The sequence below is a fragment of the Tachysurus vachellii genome, chromosome 4, assembly GCF_030014155.1.
Source record: "Tachysurus vachellii isolate PV-2020 chromosome 4, HZAU_Pvac_v1, whole genome shotgun sequence".
Classification (NCBI taxonomy): domain Eukaryota; kingdom Metazoa; phylum Chordata; class Actinopteri; order Siluriformes; family Bagridae; genus Tachysurus; species Tachysurus vachellii.
In genome coordinates, this window is record NC_083463.1 from 172,295 (window position 1) to 190,000 (window position 17,706).

General features: G+C 37.1%; 1 protein-coding gene across 5 annotated transcripts in view; it reads right to left on the reverse strand.

Moving 5' to 3' along the window:
• The window catches only part of itpr1a (inositol 1,4,5-trisphosphate receptor, type 1a), a 93,244-nt gene that overhangs the window by 46,163 nt on the left and 29,375 nt on the right, over window positions 1-17,706 (reverse strand). For all 5 annotated transcript variants that reach the window (XM_060867286.1, XM_060867289.1, XM_060867285.1 and 2 more), the window contains exons 19-26: window positions 7,889-8,083; window positions 6,499-6,750; window positions 6,273-6,414; window positions 6,041-6,185; window positions 5,466-5,656; window positions 5,141-5,267; window positions 4,829-4,883; window positions 2,454-2,619 (exon numbers count right to left, since the gene is read on the reverse strand). In XM_060867286.1, coding sequence (XP_060723269.1) covers window positions 2,454-2,619; window positions 4,829-4,883; window positions 5,141-5,267; window positions 5,466-5,656; window positions 6,041-6,185; window positions 6,273-6,414; window positions 6,499-6,750; window positions 7,889-8,083 — 1,273 coding nt within the window. The remainder of the gene's footprint in view (window positions 1-2,453; window positions 2,620-4,828; window positions 4,884-5,140; window positions 5,268-5,465; window positions 5,657-6,040; window positions 6,186-6,272; window positions 6,415-6,498; window positions 6,751-7,888; window positions 8,084-17,706) is intronic.

Here is a 17,706-nt window from a genome sequence, read left to right on the forward strand (position 1 = left end):
TGAAGAAACACACAAGGACATACACACACAACACACAGACACACACACAATAACACACAAAAACATACACACACAACACACACACACAGACACACAAGAACACACACACAAAAGGACACACACATACACACAAACACACCGACACACACAAGGACACACACACAGACACACAGACACACACAAGGACACACACACAAACACACCGACACACACAAGAACACACAGACACACAGACACACACAAGGACACACACAGACACACACAAGGACACACACAAACACACCGACACACACAAGGACACACACAAACACACCGACACACACAAGGACACAAACACAGACACACCGACACACACAAGGACACACACACAAACACACAGACACACAGACACACACGAGGACACACACAAACAGACACATGAAGAAACACACAGACACATGAAGAAACACACACAGACACATGAAGAAACACATACAGACACATGAAGAAACACACACACACAGACACATGAAGAAACACACATGAAGAAATACACACAGACACATGAAGAAACACACACACACACGAAGAAATACACACAGACACATGAAGAAACACACACACACATGAAGAAACACACAGACACACACATGAAGACACACACACAGACACATGAGGAAACACACACAGACACACACATGAAGACACACAGACACACACATGAAGACACACACACAGACACATGAAGACACACACAGACACATGAAGAAACACACACATATGAAGAAACACACACAGACACATGAAGAAACACACACACATGAAGACACACACACACAGACACATGAGGAAACACACACAGACACACGCATGAAGACACACAGACACACACATGAAGACACACACACAGACACATGAAGACACACACAGACACATGAAGAAACACACACACATGAAGACACACACACAGACACATGAAGAAACACACACACAGACACATGAAGACACACACACACACACACACGAAGAAACACACACACAGACACATGAAGACACACACACACACACACACGAAGAAACACACGCAGACACATGAAGAAACACACACATGAAGAAACACACACACAGACACATGAAGACACACACACACACACATGAAGAAACACACACAGACACATGAAGAAACACATGCAGACACATGAAGAAACACACAGACACACGAAGAAACACACAAAAACACACATAAGGACACACACAAGGACATACACACACACAACACACACACAGACACACACAATAACACACAAAAACATACACACACAACACACACACAGACACACACACAAGAACACACACACAAAAGGACACACACATACACACAAACACACCGACACACACAAGGACACACACACAGACACACAGACACACACAAGGACACACACACAAACACACCGACACACACAAGAACACACACAGACACACAGACACACACAAGGACACACACACAAACACACCGACACACACAAGAACACACACAGACACACACAAGGACACACACACAAACACACCGACACACACAAGGACACACACAAACACACCGACACACACAAGGACACAAACACAGACACACCAACACACACAAGGACACACACAAACACACAGACACACACGAGGACACACACACAAACACACCGACACACACACAGACACACACAAGGACATACACACAAACACAACGACACACACAAGGACACACAGACACACAAACACACACACACACACACACACAGTATTTAAGGTCAATTTACAGCACAGTTTACTAACACAGGGTTCCCACTCTTTTTCAGAGATCATTTTCCAGGACATTTCAAATTTAGCAAAAAAAGACAAGGCTCACAGATTCACGGCCTAAAGTAATATGTTCTTCTGTCCAGAAGTCTTACAAACAACGAACACTTTATGGCTATTACTTAACTATACTTTTAAAGACAATTTGTCATGTGAATGAAATTTCAACATTTATAAAATAAAAAGACCGCACATATTAACATCCTCTCCTTTCTCAGGCCAATGCCATCATGCTTTAGTTTGCTGTACATTCCCCTTGTACATGATATTCAGATTAACAAGGTTAATATAACCTGGTTACCCGTCACCATTTGCTGAAAACATTCGAGCAGTTAAACCATTCCTAGCAGCTGAAACCGCCAACACAAGACTGTTACTAACGTTAATTGTTTCGACCAGTTGTAAACTGTTCTTTAAATGATCAAGAACATTTAAAAATAATAATTTTCCAGGACAACAAGATCTTTTCCAGGACAATTTATGTTTTCTCTCATTTTCCATGTGTTTTCCAGGACTGGAACATTGGTCATTAATTTTCCAGGATTTCCAGGTTTTCCAGGACGCGTGGGAACCCTGTAACAGCATGACCTGAGACAAACATATACAAATGTGTGTGTGTGTGTTACCTGTTTGAAGGCCTGCAAAACCTCCTGTCTCTGGCTGAAATGTCTGAAGAGGAGGTGGAGAGCTCTGGACACTAATGGAGGATAGTCGTGCATGGTCAGGTGGAGGAGAACTCTGAGAAATGTCCGACCTCCATGATCATCCAGGTCCAGTGGGGTGTTCTCCTCACTAATACACACACACACACACACACACACACACAGATGAGAGTGTGAGAATCAAAATCAGACTGTGGTATAATATAATTAATATAATATAATATAATATAATATAATATAATATAATATAATATAATATAATATAATATATACACAGTGCTGTAAAAAAGTGATATTTTATTTTATTTTATTTTTTTTTTACATATTTGTCAAATTTTAACCCTACACAAAGATAATCAGCATAAACACAACATACAATTTTTAAATGATGATTTCATTTATTAAGGAAAAAAGCGGCCCAAACCTGCGTGGCTCTATGTGAAAAAGTCATTGCCCCTAAACCTAATAACTCTCTTGGCAGTAAAAACTGACATCTAGTGTCTGTGATCACTGACCACGAGTCTTTCACATCAGTATGGTAATGCATCGCAGACTTCTTTACAGAACAGGTTTCATTCAGACGGCCGGTTTAAGGTCATATTTAACGGCAGACTTTCACTAGAACAATCCAAAACCTTCCTTTAGTTTTTTTGAGCCATTCAGAGGCAGACTTTCAGATCATTATCCTGCTGCATTGCCCAAGTGCACCTGAGCTTGAGGTCATGAACTGACAGCTGGACTTTGGGATTTTCTGGTAGAGTGCAGAATTCATGGTTCCATCAATTATGGCCTGTTGTCCTGAATTCCTGAAGATGCAAAGCAGCCCCAGCCCATCATCACACAACCACCACCATGTTTGACTTTGGTATGATGCTCTTTTTATGAAATGCTGCATTAGTTTTACTCCAGAAGTCTTGGGGATAATTAAGATGTTTTTGGCAAATGTGAGATGAACCTTTGTGTTCTTTTGGGTTAGCAGTGGCTTTTGCCTTGGAGCACTCCCATAGATGCCCAGTCTCTGTCTTACTGGTCAATCATGAACACTGACCTTTACTGAGGTAAGTGAGGCCTGCAGGTCTTTACATGTTGTTCTGGGTTCTTTTATGAGCACCTGGATGAGTCGACATTGTGCTCTTGGAGAAATTGTGGTATGTCGACCACTGCTGGGATGTTTGTGATGACTTGAAGATGTGATAGATAGAGAGATAGATAGATAGATAGATAGATAGATAGATAGATAGATAGATAGATAGATAGATAGATAGATAGATGGATGGATGGATGGATGGTGAGGACAGCTGAGAAGATCATTGGAGTCTCTCTTCCCTCTATCATGGACACTTACACCACACGCTGCATCCACAAAGCCAACAGCATTGTGAACCTCACAAATACCTCACACACACTCTGGACCCCACACACCCCTCACACACCTTTGACCCCACACACCCCTCACACACACCCCTCACACACACCTTTGACCCCACACACCCCTCACACACACCTTTGACCCCACACACCCCTCACACACACCTTTGACCCCACACACCCCTCACACACACTCTTCACCCCACACACCCCTCACACACACCTTTGACCTCACACACCCCTCACACACCTTTGACCCCACACACCCCTCACACACACCCCTCACACACCTTTGACCACACACACCCCTCACACACACCTTTGACCCCACACACCCCTCACACACCTTTGACCCCACACACCCCTCATACACACTCTTCACCCTCCTGCCATCTAGAAAAAGGTACAGAAGCATTCAGGCCTCACAGACTGTGTAACAGTTTCTTTTCACAAGCCATCAGACTCCTTAATAGCTGAACTGTACTGTACTGAGCACAACATACACACACAGTCACAGACACGCACAATCAACTGTATGGACTGGATTGACCCACACCAAATACACACTCTTCCAATATACAACATGTCTACAGCACCTGTTTACATGATGTTTTACACACTGTTTTTGCTCTTTACACATTCTTTACACATACAGTCGATTGCTGTTTTGCACAATACATTACAATACCCCATGTAACTGCTGCTATAACACTAATGTGTTCATTCCAGTATTTCAGCACACACATGAACACACAGTATTTACACTGGTGCTGTTTTTGTGTATTGTCTTTTGTCCTGCACTGTCTTTTTTGTTTTAGATAGATAGATAGTTAAATAGATAGATAGATAGATAGATAGATAGATAGAATGATTGTCATTGCACTGTGACACTGATGATAACGTTACCTGATGACATGATGACTTTACAGTATTTACAGTACAGTGAATAATAAAGTCCTAATAAATCTCACCTTCCTCCAAATATCCCCTCTGCCTGCTCCTCAATGTGCTCAAAGTCAAGTGCACCTAAACACACAAACACACACACACACACTTCTAAAATAATTACCAACAGACAGTTCGCATGCTGCACGTTAACCTAACATTAATCTAAGAAACGAACATTAAACATTTCAGCTCTTTTAAGTTTTGAACAAAAACTGCATGTGAAACAGCCACAAGGTCAAAACTATCAGATATTTTTATTAAAAACACACACGCACACACACTCTCTCACACACACACACACACCCACGCACACACACACAAACACACACACTCACCCTGAACGCTGGTCTGTGATTCCGGATTAATGGGTGGCTCTGTCTGTGAGGTACTCTCATCAAACTCTCTCTTAAAGATACTCAGGAGGCACGAGATCCGATAATCCAATCTCACATTCAGAATAAACTACACACACACACACACACACACACACACACACACACACAAAGAGGTTTGTTAGTGATGATCACTCAGCCCCACACACTCTTTGTTTCATTTACAATCTCTAATTAATTAAATAATATTTAAGTACAATTTTGTATATTCATTAATATGATTAATGAAGGCCTGGATGACATGGAGTATCAGAGTTGTGTAAAGTACCTGCAGTATCTCGATGATCTTCAGCTTGGTGTCCATCACCAGTATGTCCTGTTTCTGAGGTTCTGCTTGAACTTTTACTGAGTCTCGATCCGAAGAATTGCGGCTTGTGGCAGGCAGGAAGCCACTTCCTCTGAGGACCACCTGAGTCATAAGTTCCCCCACACCATGGATGGAACGCATCACATTACTGCCTGCACACACACACACACACACACACACACACACACACACACACAGTATCTAAAGTTCCTGGTTCTTTTTGTCTCAAGTCACCTCACTGTGTTAACTCTGTGATCACAGTCTAGAACATTGGTGAAGATAAGGAACAAATCTTTTTGTGGTCTAGTGACCAGTTTCCTCTGGTTTCCTGAACAATGAAAGATAAACACATAATCATGATTGGGTTTCTGTTCCAGTCGTGTCTCTACCTCTGCCTAGTCTCCCAAGCTGTCCCCCAAAACTGTCCCCCAAAACTGTCTCCCAAATCTGTCCCCCAAACCTGTCCCCTGACCAGTAAAATCTACAAAATAAATCTCAGCTATACTCTGAATGAACTTTTTTCATCACCTACTGACCTTTTCCTGGCTCTCGGTCCAATTTGACAGAGAACGTACTGACATGGACACAGTCCAATATGGCCAGCAGGATCTTGGTCAGACGGAGAAGATCACTGAAGTTATAGAAGCCAAAATAGATCAGATTTCTGGCCAAGTTCACCACCTGAGAGGAGCAGCAAAAGAGCAGGAAGGAAGATCAGCTGTCTTGATGCTCTGCATCACCAGAATGATATAAAATACAGAAACACACCTCAAACGTGAGTTTATTTTTCTCTTTGTCTGAAAAAGGGAAGCTCTGGGACACGACATCACGTAGGTAATTCTCCACAAACTCCATGGTGTGGAAAAACTTCTCCTTCACCTCGTCACGTGTCATTCCATCATTATCATAACTGTAAGGAGAAAACACACACAGTGCTGGTTGACTGTTGGACATCAAACTGTTCATGTGAAAGTAAAACAGCTCTGCAACTCACTCGTCAATGGAGATCTGCGATGGAATCTCGGACCACAGACGAGCGTATTTGACAGGCGTGACCTGTTCCTGGGGGTCACGATCCACATGCATGTGCAACATCATACGGCAGAAAGAGGCTCTGAGGTCAAAGGGTAAGTCTTCATCCGACATGCACCGTAAAATCAGATCTACGTCCAGCTGAGCCGAGATCTTATTGATGGCCAAATACTGACGATCCAGACACATCCGAGCAAACAAGTTCAACTGGTATCTAACACACACACACACACAAACACACACACATTCATACTAAACTTACACATACAAAGACAAATACAGCTGCAAGCAGTAATGTTTGGATCCTTTATAGGTAGGACCCTCAGTTTATACATAGTGCTTAGACTCTTGTGTTTGTGTGTTTGTGTGTGTGTGAGCGTTTGTGTGTGTGAGTGAGTGTTACTCATGAGTACACATACTCATGGTACTCATGGTGACCCAAGACCATCAACACACACTCCAACCAGAAGCTGTAGATGACTGCTAAAGAGACTAGAGACCTAGCCTTCAGAGCAGGGGACCATGTGGCTCTAATACACAGCACCGCCATATCAATATACAAGCTCATGTAACTGCTGCTATAACACTAATGTGTTCATTACAGTATTTCATGGATTTCACATGTACTATAGAATATACATTATGTACACTGGTCAGCACTGCTTTAGTGTAATGTCTTTAGTGTAGTGTGTGTGTGAATATTTGTGTGTGTGGTTGTGTGCATGAGTGTTTGTGTGTGTGAATGTTTGTGTGTTTGTGACTGTGCGTTTGTGTGTGCGAGTGTGTTTCTGTGTGTGAGAGTGTTTGTGTGTGTGTTTGTGTGTGTGTGAGTGTGTGTGTGAGTGTGTGTGTGTGTGAGTGTGTGTGTGTGTGTGTGTGTGTGTGTGAGTGTATGTGTGTGCGAGTGCAAGTGTGTGTGTTTGTGTGTGTGTGTGTGTGTGTGAGTGTGTGTGTGTGCGAGTGTAAGTGTGTGTGTGTTTGTGTGTGTGTGTGTGTGTGCACGAGTGTAAGTGTGTGTGTGAGTGTGTGTGTGTGAGTGTAAGTGTGTGTCTGTGTGAGTGTGTGTGTGTGTGCGAGTGTAAGTGCGTGTGTGTGTGAGTGTGTGTGTGTGCGAGTGTAAGTGCGTGTGTGTGTGCGAGTGTAAGTGTGTGTGTGAGTGTGTGTGTGTGCGAGTGTAAGTGTGTGTGTGTGTGTGTGAGTGTGTGTGTGTGTGTGTGCGAGTGTAAGTGCGTGTGAGTGTGTGTGTGTGTGCGAGTGTAAGTGCGTGTGTGTGTGTGTGTGTGTGTGTGTGTGTGCGAGTGTAAGTATGTGTGAGTGTAAGTATGTGTGAGTGTAAGTATGTGTGAGTGTACCTGTAATAGCTGATCACTTCCTGGTCCTCAGTGTGTCCCTCTTTAGCGTCCTGAGCGAGTTCTCTGATACTTTTACTCTTTACCTCACAACTGCTGTCCTTCCAGAACAACCAGACCTCCTCCTCATCCTCCTCTTCCTCCTCTGCACTCTCCCCGAGCACCACCCCTGCCACCTCGAACCGTGACAACACTAGCCTGACACACAAACACACACAAACACACACAAACACACACACACTAAAGCAAATGTACAGAAGAAAATATATGCAATAATCTTTTCAGACACATTCACTGTAACATATTACTGACTGACGGAACACTGTTTCACACAGAGCCACTTTTTTAAACTTTTCCCCTTAATAATAAAAACCTTCATTTAAAACATGCATGTTGTGTTTACTTGTGTAATGTTTGACTAATATATGTAAAGTGTGATAATTGTGCAAAAAAATTACAAATCAGGAAGGGGGCCAACACTTTTTCACACCACTGTATTTGTACGGAAGTATAGTATTGTGTAGTATTTGTGTGTCTGTATAATCAGTATTGTGTATTATTTGTGTGTCTGTATAATCAGTGTTGTGTTGTATTTGGGTGTCTGTATAATCAGTGTTGTGTTGTATTTGTGTGTCTGTATAATCAGTGTTGTGTTGTATTTGTGTGTCTGAATAATCAGTGTTGTGTTGTATTTGTGTGTCTGTATAATCAGTGTTGTGTAGTATTTGTGTGTCTGTATAATCAGTATTGTGTAGTATTTGTGTGTCTGTATGATCAGTATTGTGTAGTGTTTGTGTGTCTGTATCATCAGTATTGTGTAGTATTTGTGTCTGTATGATCAGTGTTGTGTTGTATTTGTGTGTCTGTATAATCAGTATTGTGTAGTATTTGTGTGTCTGTATGATCAGTATTGTGTAGTATTTGTGTGTCTGTATCATCAGTATTGTGTAGTATTTGTGTGTCTGTATAATCAGTATTGTGTAGTATTTGTGTGTCTGTATAATCAGTATTGTGTAGTATTTGTGTGTCTGTATAATCAGTATTGTGTAGTATTTGTGTGTCTGTATGATCAGTGTTGTGTAGAATTTGTGTCTGTATCATCAGTATTGTGTAGTATTTGTGTGTCTGTATGATCAGTGTTGTGTTGTATTTGTGTGTCTGTATAATCAGTATTGTGTAATATTTGTGTGTCTGTATCATCAGTATTGTGTAGTATTTGTGTGTCTGTATGATCAGTATTGTGTAGTATTTGTGTGTCTGTATGATCAGTGTTGTGTATTATTTGTGTGTCTGTATGATCAGTGTTGTGTATTATTTGTGTGTCTGTATAATCAGTATTGTGTAGTATTTGTGTGTCTATATAATCAGTATTGTGTAGTATTTGTGTGTCTGTATAATCAGTATTGTGTAGTATTTGTGTGTCTGTATAATCAGTATTGTGTAGTATTTGTGTGTCTGTATAATCAGTGTTGTGTAGTATTTGTGTGTCTGTATAATCAGTATTGTGTAGTATTAGTGTGTCTGTATAATCAGTGTTGTGTAGTATTTGTGTGTATGTATGATCAGTATTGTGTAGTATTTGTGTGTCTGTATGATCAGTGTTGTGTAGTATTTGTGTGTCTGTATAATCAGTATTGTGTAGTATTTGTGTGTCTGTATAATCAGTATTGTGTAGTATTTGTGTGTCTGTATAACCAGCATTGTGTAGTATTTGTGTGTCTGAATAATCAGTGTTGTGTTGTATTTGTGTGTCTGTATAATCAGTGTTGTGTAGTATTTGTGTGTCTGTATCATCAGTATTGTGTAGTATTTGTGTCTGTATGATCAGTGTGTTGTATTTGTGTGTCTGTATAATCAGTATTGTGTAGTATTTGTGTGTCTGTATGATCAGTATTGTGTATTATTTGTGTGTCTGTATCATCAGTATTGTGTAGTATTTGTGTGTCTGTATCATCAGTATTGTGTAGTATTTGTGTGTCTGTATAATCAGTATTGTGTAGTATTTGTGTGTCTGTATAATCAGTATTGTGTAGTATTTGTGTGTCTGTATAATCAGTATTGTGTAGTATTTGTGTGTCTGTATGATCAGTGTTGTGTAGAATTTGTGTCTGTATCATCAGTATTGTGTAGTATTTGTGTGTCTGTATGATCAGTGTTGTGTTGTATTTGTGTGTCTGTATAATCAGTATTGTGTAATATTTGTGTGTCTGTATCATCAGTATTGTGTAGTATTTGTGTGTCTGTATCATCAGTATTGTGTAGTATTTGTGTGTCTGTATGATCAGTATTGTGTAGTATTTGTGTGTCTGTATCATCAGTATTGTGTAGTATTTGTGTGTCTGTATAATCAGTATTGTGTAGTATTTGTGTGTCTGTATGATCAGTATTGTGTAGTATTTGTGTGTCTGTATAATCAGTATTGTGTAGTATTTGTGTGTCTGTATGATCAGTGTTGTGTAGAATTTGTGTCTGTATCATCAGTATTGTGTAGTATTTGTGTGTCTGTATGATCAGTGTTGTGTTGTATTTGTGTGTCTGTATAATCAGTATTGTGTAATATTTGTGTGTCTGTATCATCAGTATTGTGTAGTATTTGTGTGTCTGTATGATCAGTATTGTGTAGTATTTGTGTATCTGTATGATCAGTATTGTGTAGTATTTGTGTGTCTGTATAATCAGTGTTGTGTATTATTTGTGTGTCTGTATAATCAGTGTTGTGTATTATTTGTGTGTCTGTATAATCAGTATTGTGTAGTATTTGTGTGTCTGTATAATCAGTATTGTGTAGTATTTGAGTGTCTGTATAATATAGTATTGTGTAGTATTTGTGTGTCTGTATAATCAGTATTGTGTAGTATTTGTGTGTCTGTATAATCAGTATTGTGTAGTATTTGTGTGTCTGTATAATCAGTATTGTGTAGTATTTGTGTGTCTGTATAATCAGTATTGTGTAGTATTTGTGTGTCTGTATAATCAGTGTTGTGTAGTATTTGTGTGTCTGTATGATCAGTATTGTGTAGTATTTGTGTGTCTGTATGATCAGTGTTGTGTAGTATTTGTGTGTCTGTATAATCAGTATTGTGTAGTATTTGTGTGTCTGTATAACCAGTATTGTGTAGTATTTGTGTGTCTGTATAATCAGTATTTGTGTGTCTGTATAATCAGTATTGTGTAGTATTTGTGTGTCTGTATGATCAGTATTTGTATTTGTGTGTCTGTATAATCAGTGTTGTGTAGTATTTGTGTGTCTGTATGATCAGTATTGTGTAGTATTTGTGTGTCTGTATGATCAATGTTGTGTAGTATTTGTGTGTCTGTATAATCAGTATTGTGTAGTACTTGTGTGTCTGTATAATCAGTATTGTGTAGTATTTGTGTGTCTGTATAATCAGTATTGTGTAGTATTTGTGTGTCTGTATGATCAGTGTTGTGTAGTATTTGTGTGTCTGTATGATCAGTGTTGTGTAGTATTTGTGTGTCTGTATGATCAGTGTTGTGTAGTATTTGTGTGTCTGTATAATCAGTATTGTGTAGTATTTGTGTGTCTGTATAATCAGCATTGTGTAGTATTTGTGTGTCTGTATGATCAGTGTTGTGGAGTATTTGTGTGTCTGTATGATCAGTATTGTGTAGTATTTGTGTGTCTGTATAATCAGTATTGTGTATTATTTGTGTGTCTGTATAATAAGTATTGTGTATTATTTCGTGTGTCTGTATAATCAGTGTTGTGTTGTATTTGTGTGTCTGTATGATCAGTATTGTGTAGTATTTGTGTGTCTGTATGATCAGTATTGTGTATTATTTGTGTGTCTGTATAATAAGTATTGTGTATTATTTCGTGTGTCTGTATAATCAGTGTTGTGTTGTATTTGTGTGTCTGTATGATCAGTATTGTGTAGTATTTGAGTGTCTGTATAATCAGTATTGTGTATTATTTGTGTGTCTGTATAATCAGTATTGTGTAGTATTTGTGTGTCTGTATAATCAGTGTTGTGTTGTATTTGTGTGTCTGTATGATCAGTATTGTGTAGTATTTGTGTGTCTGTATGATCAGTATTGTGTATTATTTGTGTGTCTATATGATCAGTATTGTGTAGTATTTGTGTGTCTATCATCAGTGTTGTGTATTATTTGTGTGTCTGTATAATCAGTATTGTGTAGTATTTGTGTGTCTGTATAATCAGTATTGTGTAGTATGTGTGTCTGTATAATCAGTATTGTGTAGTATTTGTGTGTCTGTATAATCTGTATTGTGTAGTATTTGTGTGTCTGTATGATCAGTGTTGTGTAGTATTTGTGTGTCTGTATGATCAGTATTGTGTAGTATTTGTGTGTCTGTATGATCAGTATTGTGTAGTATTTGTGTGTCTGTATGATCAGTATTGTGTAGTATTTGTGTCTGTATAATCAGTATTGTGTAGTATTTGTGTCTGTATAATCAGTATTGTGTAGTATTTGTGTGTCTGTATGATCAGTTTTGTGTAGTATTTGTGTGTCTGTATAATCAGTGTTGTGTAGTATTTGTGTGTCTGTATGATCAGTATTGTGTAGTATTTGTGTGTCTGTATAATCAGTATTGTGTAGTATTTGTGTGTCTGTATAATCAGTATTGTGTAGTATTTGTGTGTCTGTATAATCAGTATTGTGTAGTATTTGTGTGTCTGTATAATCAGTATTGTGTAGTATTTGTGTGTCTGTATAATCAGTATTGTGTAGTATTTGTGTGTCTGTATAATCAGTATTGTGTAGTATTTGTGTGTCTGTATAATCAGTATTGTGTAGTATTTGTGTGTCTGTATGATCAGTGTTGTGTTGTATTTGTGTGTCTGTATAATCAGTATTGTGTAGTATTTGTGTGTCTGTATAATCAGTATTGTGTAGTATTTGTGTGTCTGTATAATCAGTATTGTGTAGTATTTGTGTGTCTGTATAATCAGTATTGTGTAGTATTTGTGTGTCTGTATAATCAGTATTGTGTAGTATTTGTGTGTCTGTATAATCAGTATTGTGTAGTATTTGTGTGTCTGTATGATCAGTATTGTGTAGTATTTGTGTGTCTGTATAATCAGTATTGTGTAGTATTTGTGTGTCTGTATAATCAGTATTGTGTAGTATTTGTGTGTCTGTATAATCAGTATTGTGTAGTATTTGTGTGTCTGTATAATCAGTATTGTGTAGTATTTGTGTGTCTGTATGATCAGTATTGTGTAGTATTTGTGTGTCTGTATGATCAGTATTGTGTAGTATTTGTGTGTCTGTATAATCAGTATTGTGTAGTATTTGTGTGTCTGTATAATCAGTATTGTGTAGTATTTGTGTGTCTGTATAATCAGTATTGTGTAGTATTTGTGTGTCTGTATAATCAGTATTGTGTAGTATTTGTGTGTCTGTATAATCAGTATTGTGTAGTATTTGTGTGTCTGTATAATCAGTATTGTGTAGTATTTGTGTGTCTGTATAATCAGTATTGTGTAGTATTTGTGTGTCTGTATAATCAGTATTGTGTAGTATTTGTGTGTCTGTATAATCAGTATTGTGTAGTATTTGTGTGTCTGTATAATCAGTATTGTGTAGTATTTGTGTGTCTGTATAATCAGTATTGTGTAGTATTTGTGTGTCTGTATGATCAGTGTTGTGTAGTATTTGTGTGTCTGTATGATCAGTATTGTGTAGTATTTGTGTGTCTGTATGATCAGTATTGTGTAGTATTTGTGTGTCTGTATAATCAGTATTGTGTAGTATTTGTGTGTCTGTATAATCAGTATTGTGTAGTATTTGTGTGTCTGTATAATCAGTATTGTGTAGTATTTGTGTGTCTGTATAATCAGTATTGTGTATTATTTGTGTGTCTGTATAATCAGTATTGTGTAGTATTTGTGTGTCTGTATAATCAGTATTGTGTAGTATTTGTGTGTCTGTATAATCAGTATTGTGTAGTATTTGTGTGTCTGTATGATCAGTGTTGTGTTGTATTTGTGTGTCTGTATAATCAGTATTGTGTAGTATTTGTGTGTCTGTATGATCAGTATTGTGTAGTATTTGTGTGTCTGTATGATCAGTATTGTGTATTATTTGTGTGTCTGTATGATCAGTATTGTGTAGTATTTGTGTGGCTGTATGATCAGTGTTGTGTAGTATTTGTGTGTCTGTATGATCAGTATTGTGTAGTATTTGTGTGTCTGTATAATCAGTATTGTGTAGTATTTGTGTGTCTGTATAATCAGTATTGTGTAGTATTTGTGTGTCTGTATAATCTGTATTGTGTAGTATTTGTGTGTCTGTATGATCAGTGTTGTGTAGTATTTGTGTGTCTGTATGATCAGTGTTGTGTAGTATTTGTGTGTCTGTATAATCAGTATTGTGTAGTATTTGTGTGTCTGTATAATCAGTATTGTGTAGTATTTGTGTGTCTGTATAATCAGTATTGTGTAGTATTTGTGTGTCTGTATAATCAGTATTGTGTAGTATTTGTGTGTCTGTATAATCAGTATTGTGTAGTATTTGTGTGTCTGTATAATCAGTATTGTGTAGTATTTGTGTGTCTGTATAATCAGTATTGTGTAGTATTTGTGTGTCTGTATAATCAGTATTGTGTAGTATTTGTGTGTCTGTATAATCAGTATTGTGTAGTATTTGTGTGTCTGTATGATCAGTGTTGTGTAGTATTTGTGTGTCTGTATAATCAGTATTGTGTAGTATTTGTGTGTCTGTATAATCAGTATTGTGTAGTATTTGTGTGTCTGTATAATCAGTATTGTGTATTATTTGTGTGCCTGTATAATCAGTATTGTGTAGTATTTGTGTGTCTGTATAATCAGTATTGTATAGTATTTGTGTGTCTGTATGATCAGTGTTGTGTTGTATTTGTTTGTCTGTATAATCAGTATTGTGTAGTATTTGTGTGTCTGTATGATCAGTGTTGTGTTGTATTTGTGTGTCTGTATAATCAGTGTTGTGTAGTATTTGTGTGTCTGTATGATCAGTGTTGTGTTGTATTTGTGTGTCTGTATAATCAGTATTGTGTAGTATTTGTGTCTGTATGATCAGTATTGTGTAGTATTTGTGTGTCTGTATAATCAGTATTGTGTAGTATTTGTGTGTCTGTATAACCAGCATTGTGTAGTATTTGTGTGTCTGAATAATCAGTATTGTGTAGTATTTGTATGTCTGTATAATCAGTATTGTGTATTATTTGTGTGTCTGTATAATCAGTATTGTGTATTATTTGTGTGCCTGTATAATCAGTATTGTGTAGTATTTGTGTGTCTGTATAATCAGTATTGTATAGTATTTGTGTGTCTGTATGATCAGTGTTGTGTTGTATTTGTGTGTCTGTATGATCAGTATTGTGTAGTATTTGTGTGTCTGTATGATCAGTATTGTGTAGTATTTGTGTGTCTGTATGATCAGTATTGTGTATTATTTGTGTGTCTGTATGATCAGTATTGTGTAGTATTTGTGTGGCTGTATAATCAGTATTGTGTAGTATTTGTGTGTCTGTATAACCAGCATTGTGTAGTATTTGTGTGTCTGAATAATCAGTATTGTGTAGTATTTGTATGTCTGTATAATCAGTATTGTGTATTATTTGTGTGTCTGTATAATCAGTATTGTGTATTATTTGTGTGCCTGTATAATCAGTATTGTGTAGTATTTGTGTGTCTGTATAATCAGTATTGTATAGTATTTGTGTGTCTGTATGATCAGTGTTGTGTTGTATTTGTGTGTCTGTATGATCAGTATTGTGTAGTATTTGTGTGTCTGTATGATCAGTATTGTGTAGTATTTGTGTGTCTGTATGATCAGTATTGTGTATTATTTGTGTGTCTGTATGATCAGTATTGTGTAGTATTTGTGTGGCTGTATGATCAGTGTTGTGTAGTATTTGTGTGTCTGTATGATCAGTATTGTGTAGTATTTGTGTGTCTGTATAATCAGTATTGTGTAGTATTTGTGTGTCTGTATAATCAGTATTGTGTAGTATTTGTGTGTCTGTATGATCAGTGTTCTATTGTATTTGTGTGTCTGTATGATCAGTATTGTGTAGTATTTGTGTGTCTGTATAATCAGTATTGTGTAGTATTTGTGTGTCTGTATCATCAGTGTTGTGTATTATTTGTGTGTCTGTATAATCAGTGTTGTGTAGTATTTGTGTGTCTGTATGATCAGTGTTGTGTAGTATTTGTGTGTCTGTATAATCAGTGTTGTGTAGTATTTGTGTGTCTGTATGATCAGTGTTGTGTAGTATTTGTGTGTCTGTATAATCAGTGTTGTGTAGTATTTGTGTGTCTGTATGATCAGTATTTGTATTTGTGTGTCTGTATAATCAGTGTTGTGTAGTATTTGTGTGTCTGTATGATCAGTATTGTGTAGTATTTGTGTGTCTGTATCATCAGTGTTGTGTATTATTTGTGTGTCTGTATAATCAGTATTGTGTATTATTTGTGTGTCTGTATAATCAGTATTGTGTAGTATTTGTGTGTCTGTATCATCAGTGTTGTGTAGTATTTGTGTGTCTGTATCATCAGTGTTGTGTAGTATTTGTGTGTCTGTATGATCAGTGTTGTGTAGTATTTGTGTTTCTGTATGATCAGTATTGTGTAGTATTTGTGTGTCTGTATGATCAGTATTGTGTAGTATTTGTGTGTCTGTATAATCAGTATTGTGTTGTATTTGTGTGTCTGTATAATCAGTTTTGTGTAGTATTTGTGTGTCTGTATAATCAGTATTGTGTAGTATGTGTGTCTGTATAATCAGTATTGTGTAGTATTTGTGTGTCTGTATAATCTGTATTGTGTAGTATTTGTGTGTCTGTATGATCAGTATTGTGTAGTATTTGTGTGTCTGTATAATCAGTATTGTGTAGTATTTGTGTGTCTGTATAATCAGTATTGTGTAGTATTTGTGTGTCTGTATAATCAGTATTGTGTAGTATTTGTGTGTCTGTATAATCAGTATTGTGTAGTATTTGTGTGTCTGTATAATCAGTGTTGTGTAGTATTTGTGTGTCTGTATAATCAGTATTGTGTAGTATTTGTGTGTCTGTATAATCAGTGTTGTGTAGTATTTGTGTGTCTGTATGATCAGTATTGTGTAGTATTTGTGTGTCTGTATGATCAGTGTTGTGTAGTATTTGTGTGTCTGTATAATCAGTATTGTGTAGTATTTGTGTGTCTGTATAATCAGTATTGTGTAGTATTTGTGTGTCTGTATAACCAGCATTGTGTAGTATTTGTGTGTCTGAATAATCAGTGTTGTGTTGTATTTGTGTGTCTGTATAATCAGTGTTGTGTAGTATTTGTGTGTCTGTATGATCAGTATTGTGTAGTATTTGTGTCTGTATGATCAGTGTGTTGTATTTGTGTGTCTGTATAATCAGTATTGTGTAGTATTTGTGTGTCTGTATGATCAGTATTGTGTATTATTTGTGTGTCTGTATCATCAGTATTGTGTAGTATTTGTGTGTCTGTATCATCAGTATTGTGTAGTATTTGTGTGTCTGTATAATCAGTATTGTGTAGTATTTGTGTGTCTGTATGATCAGTGTTGTGTAGAATTTGTGTCTGTATCATCAGTATTGTGTAGTATTTGTGTGTCTGTATGATCAGTGTTGTGTTGTATTTGTGTGTCTGTATAATCAGTATTGTGTAGTATTTGTGTGTCTGTATGATCAGTGTTGTGTATTATTTGTGTGTCTGTATGATCAGTGTTGTGTAGTATTTGTGTGTCTGAATAATCAGTATTGTGTAATATTTGTGTGTCTGTATCATCAGTATTGTGTAGTATTTGTGTGTCTGTATCATCAGTATTGTGTAGTATTT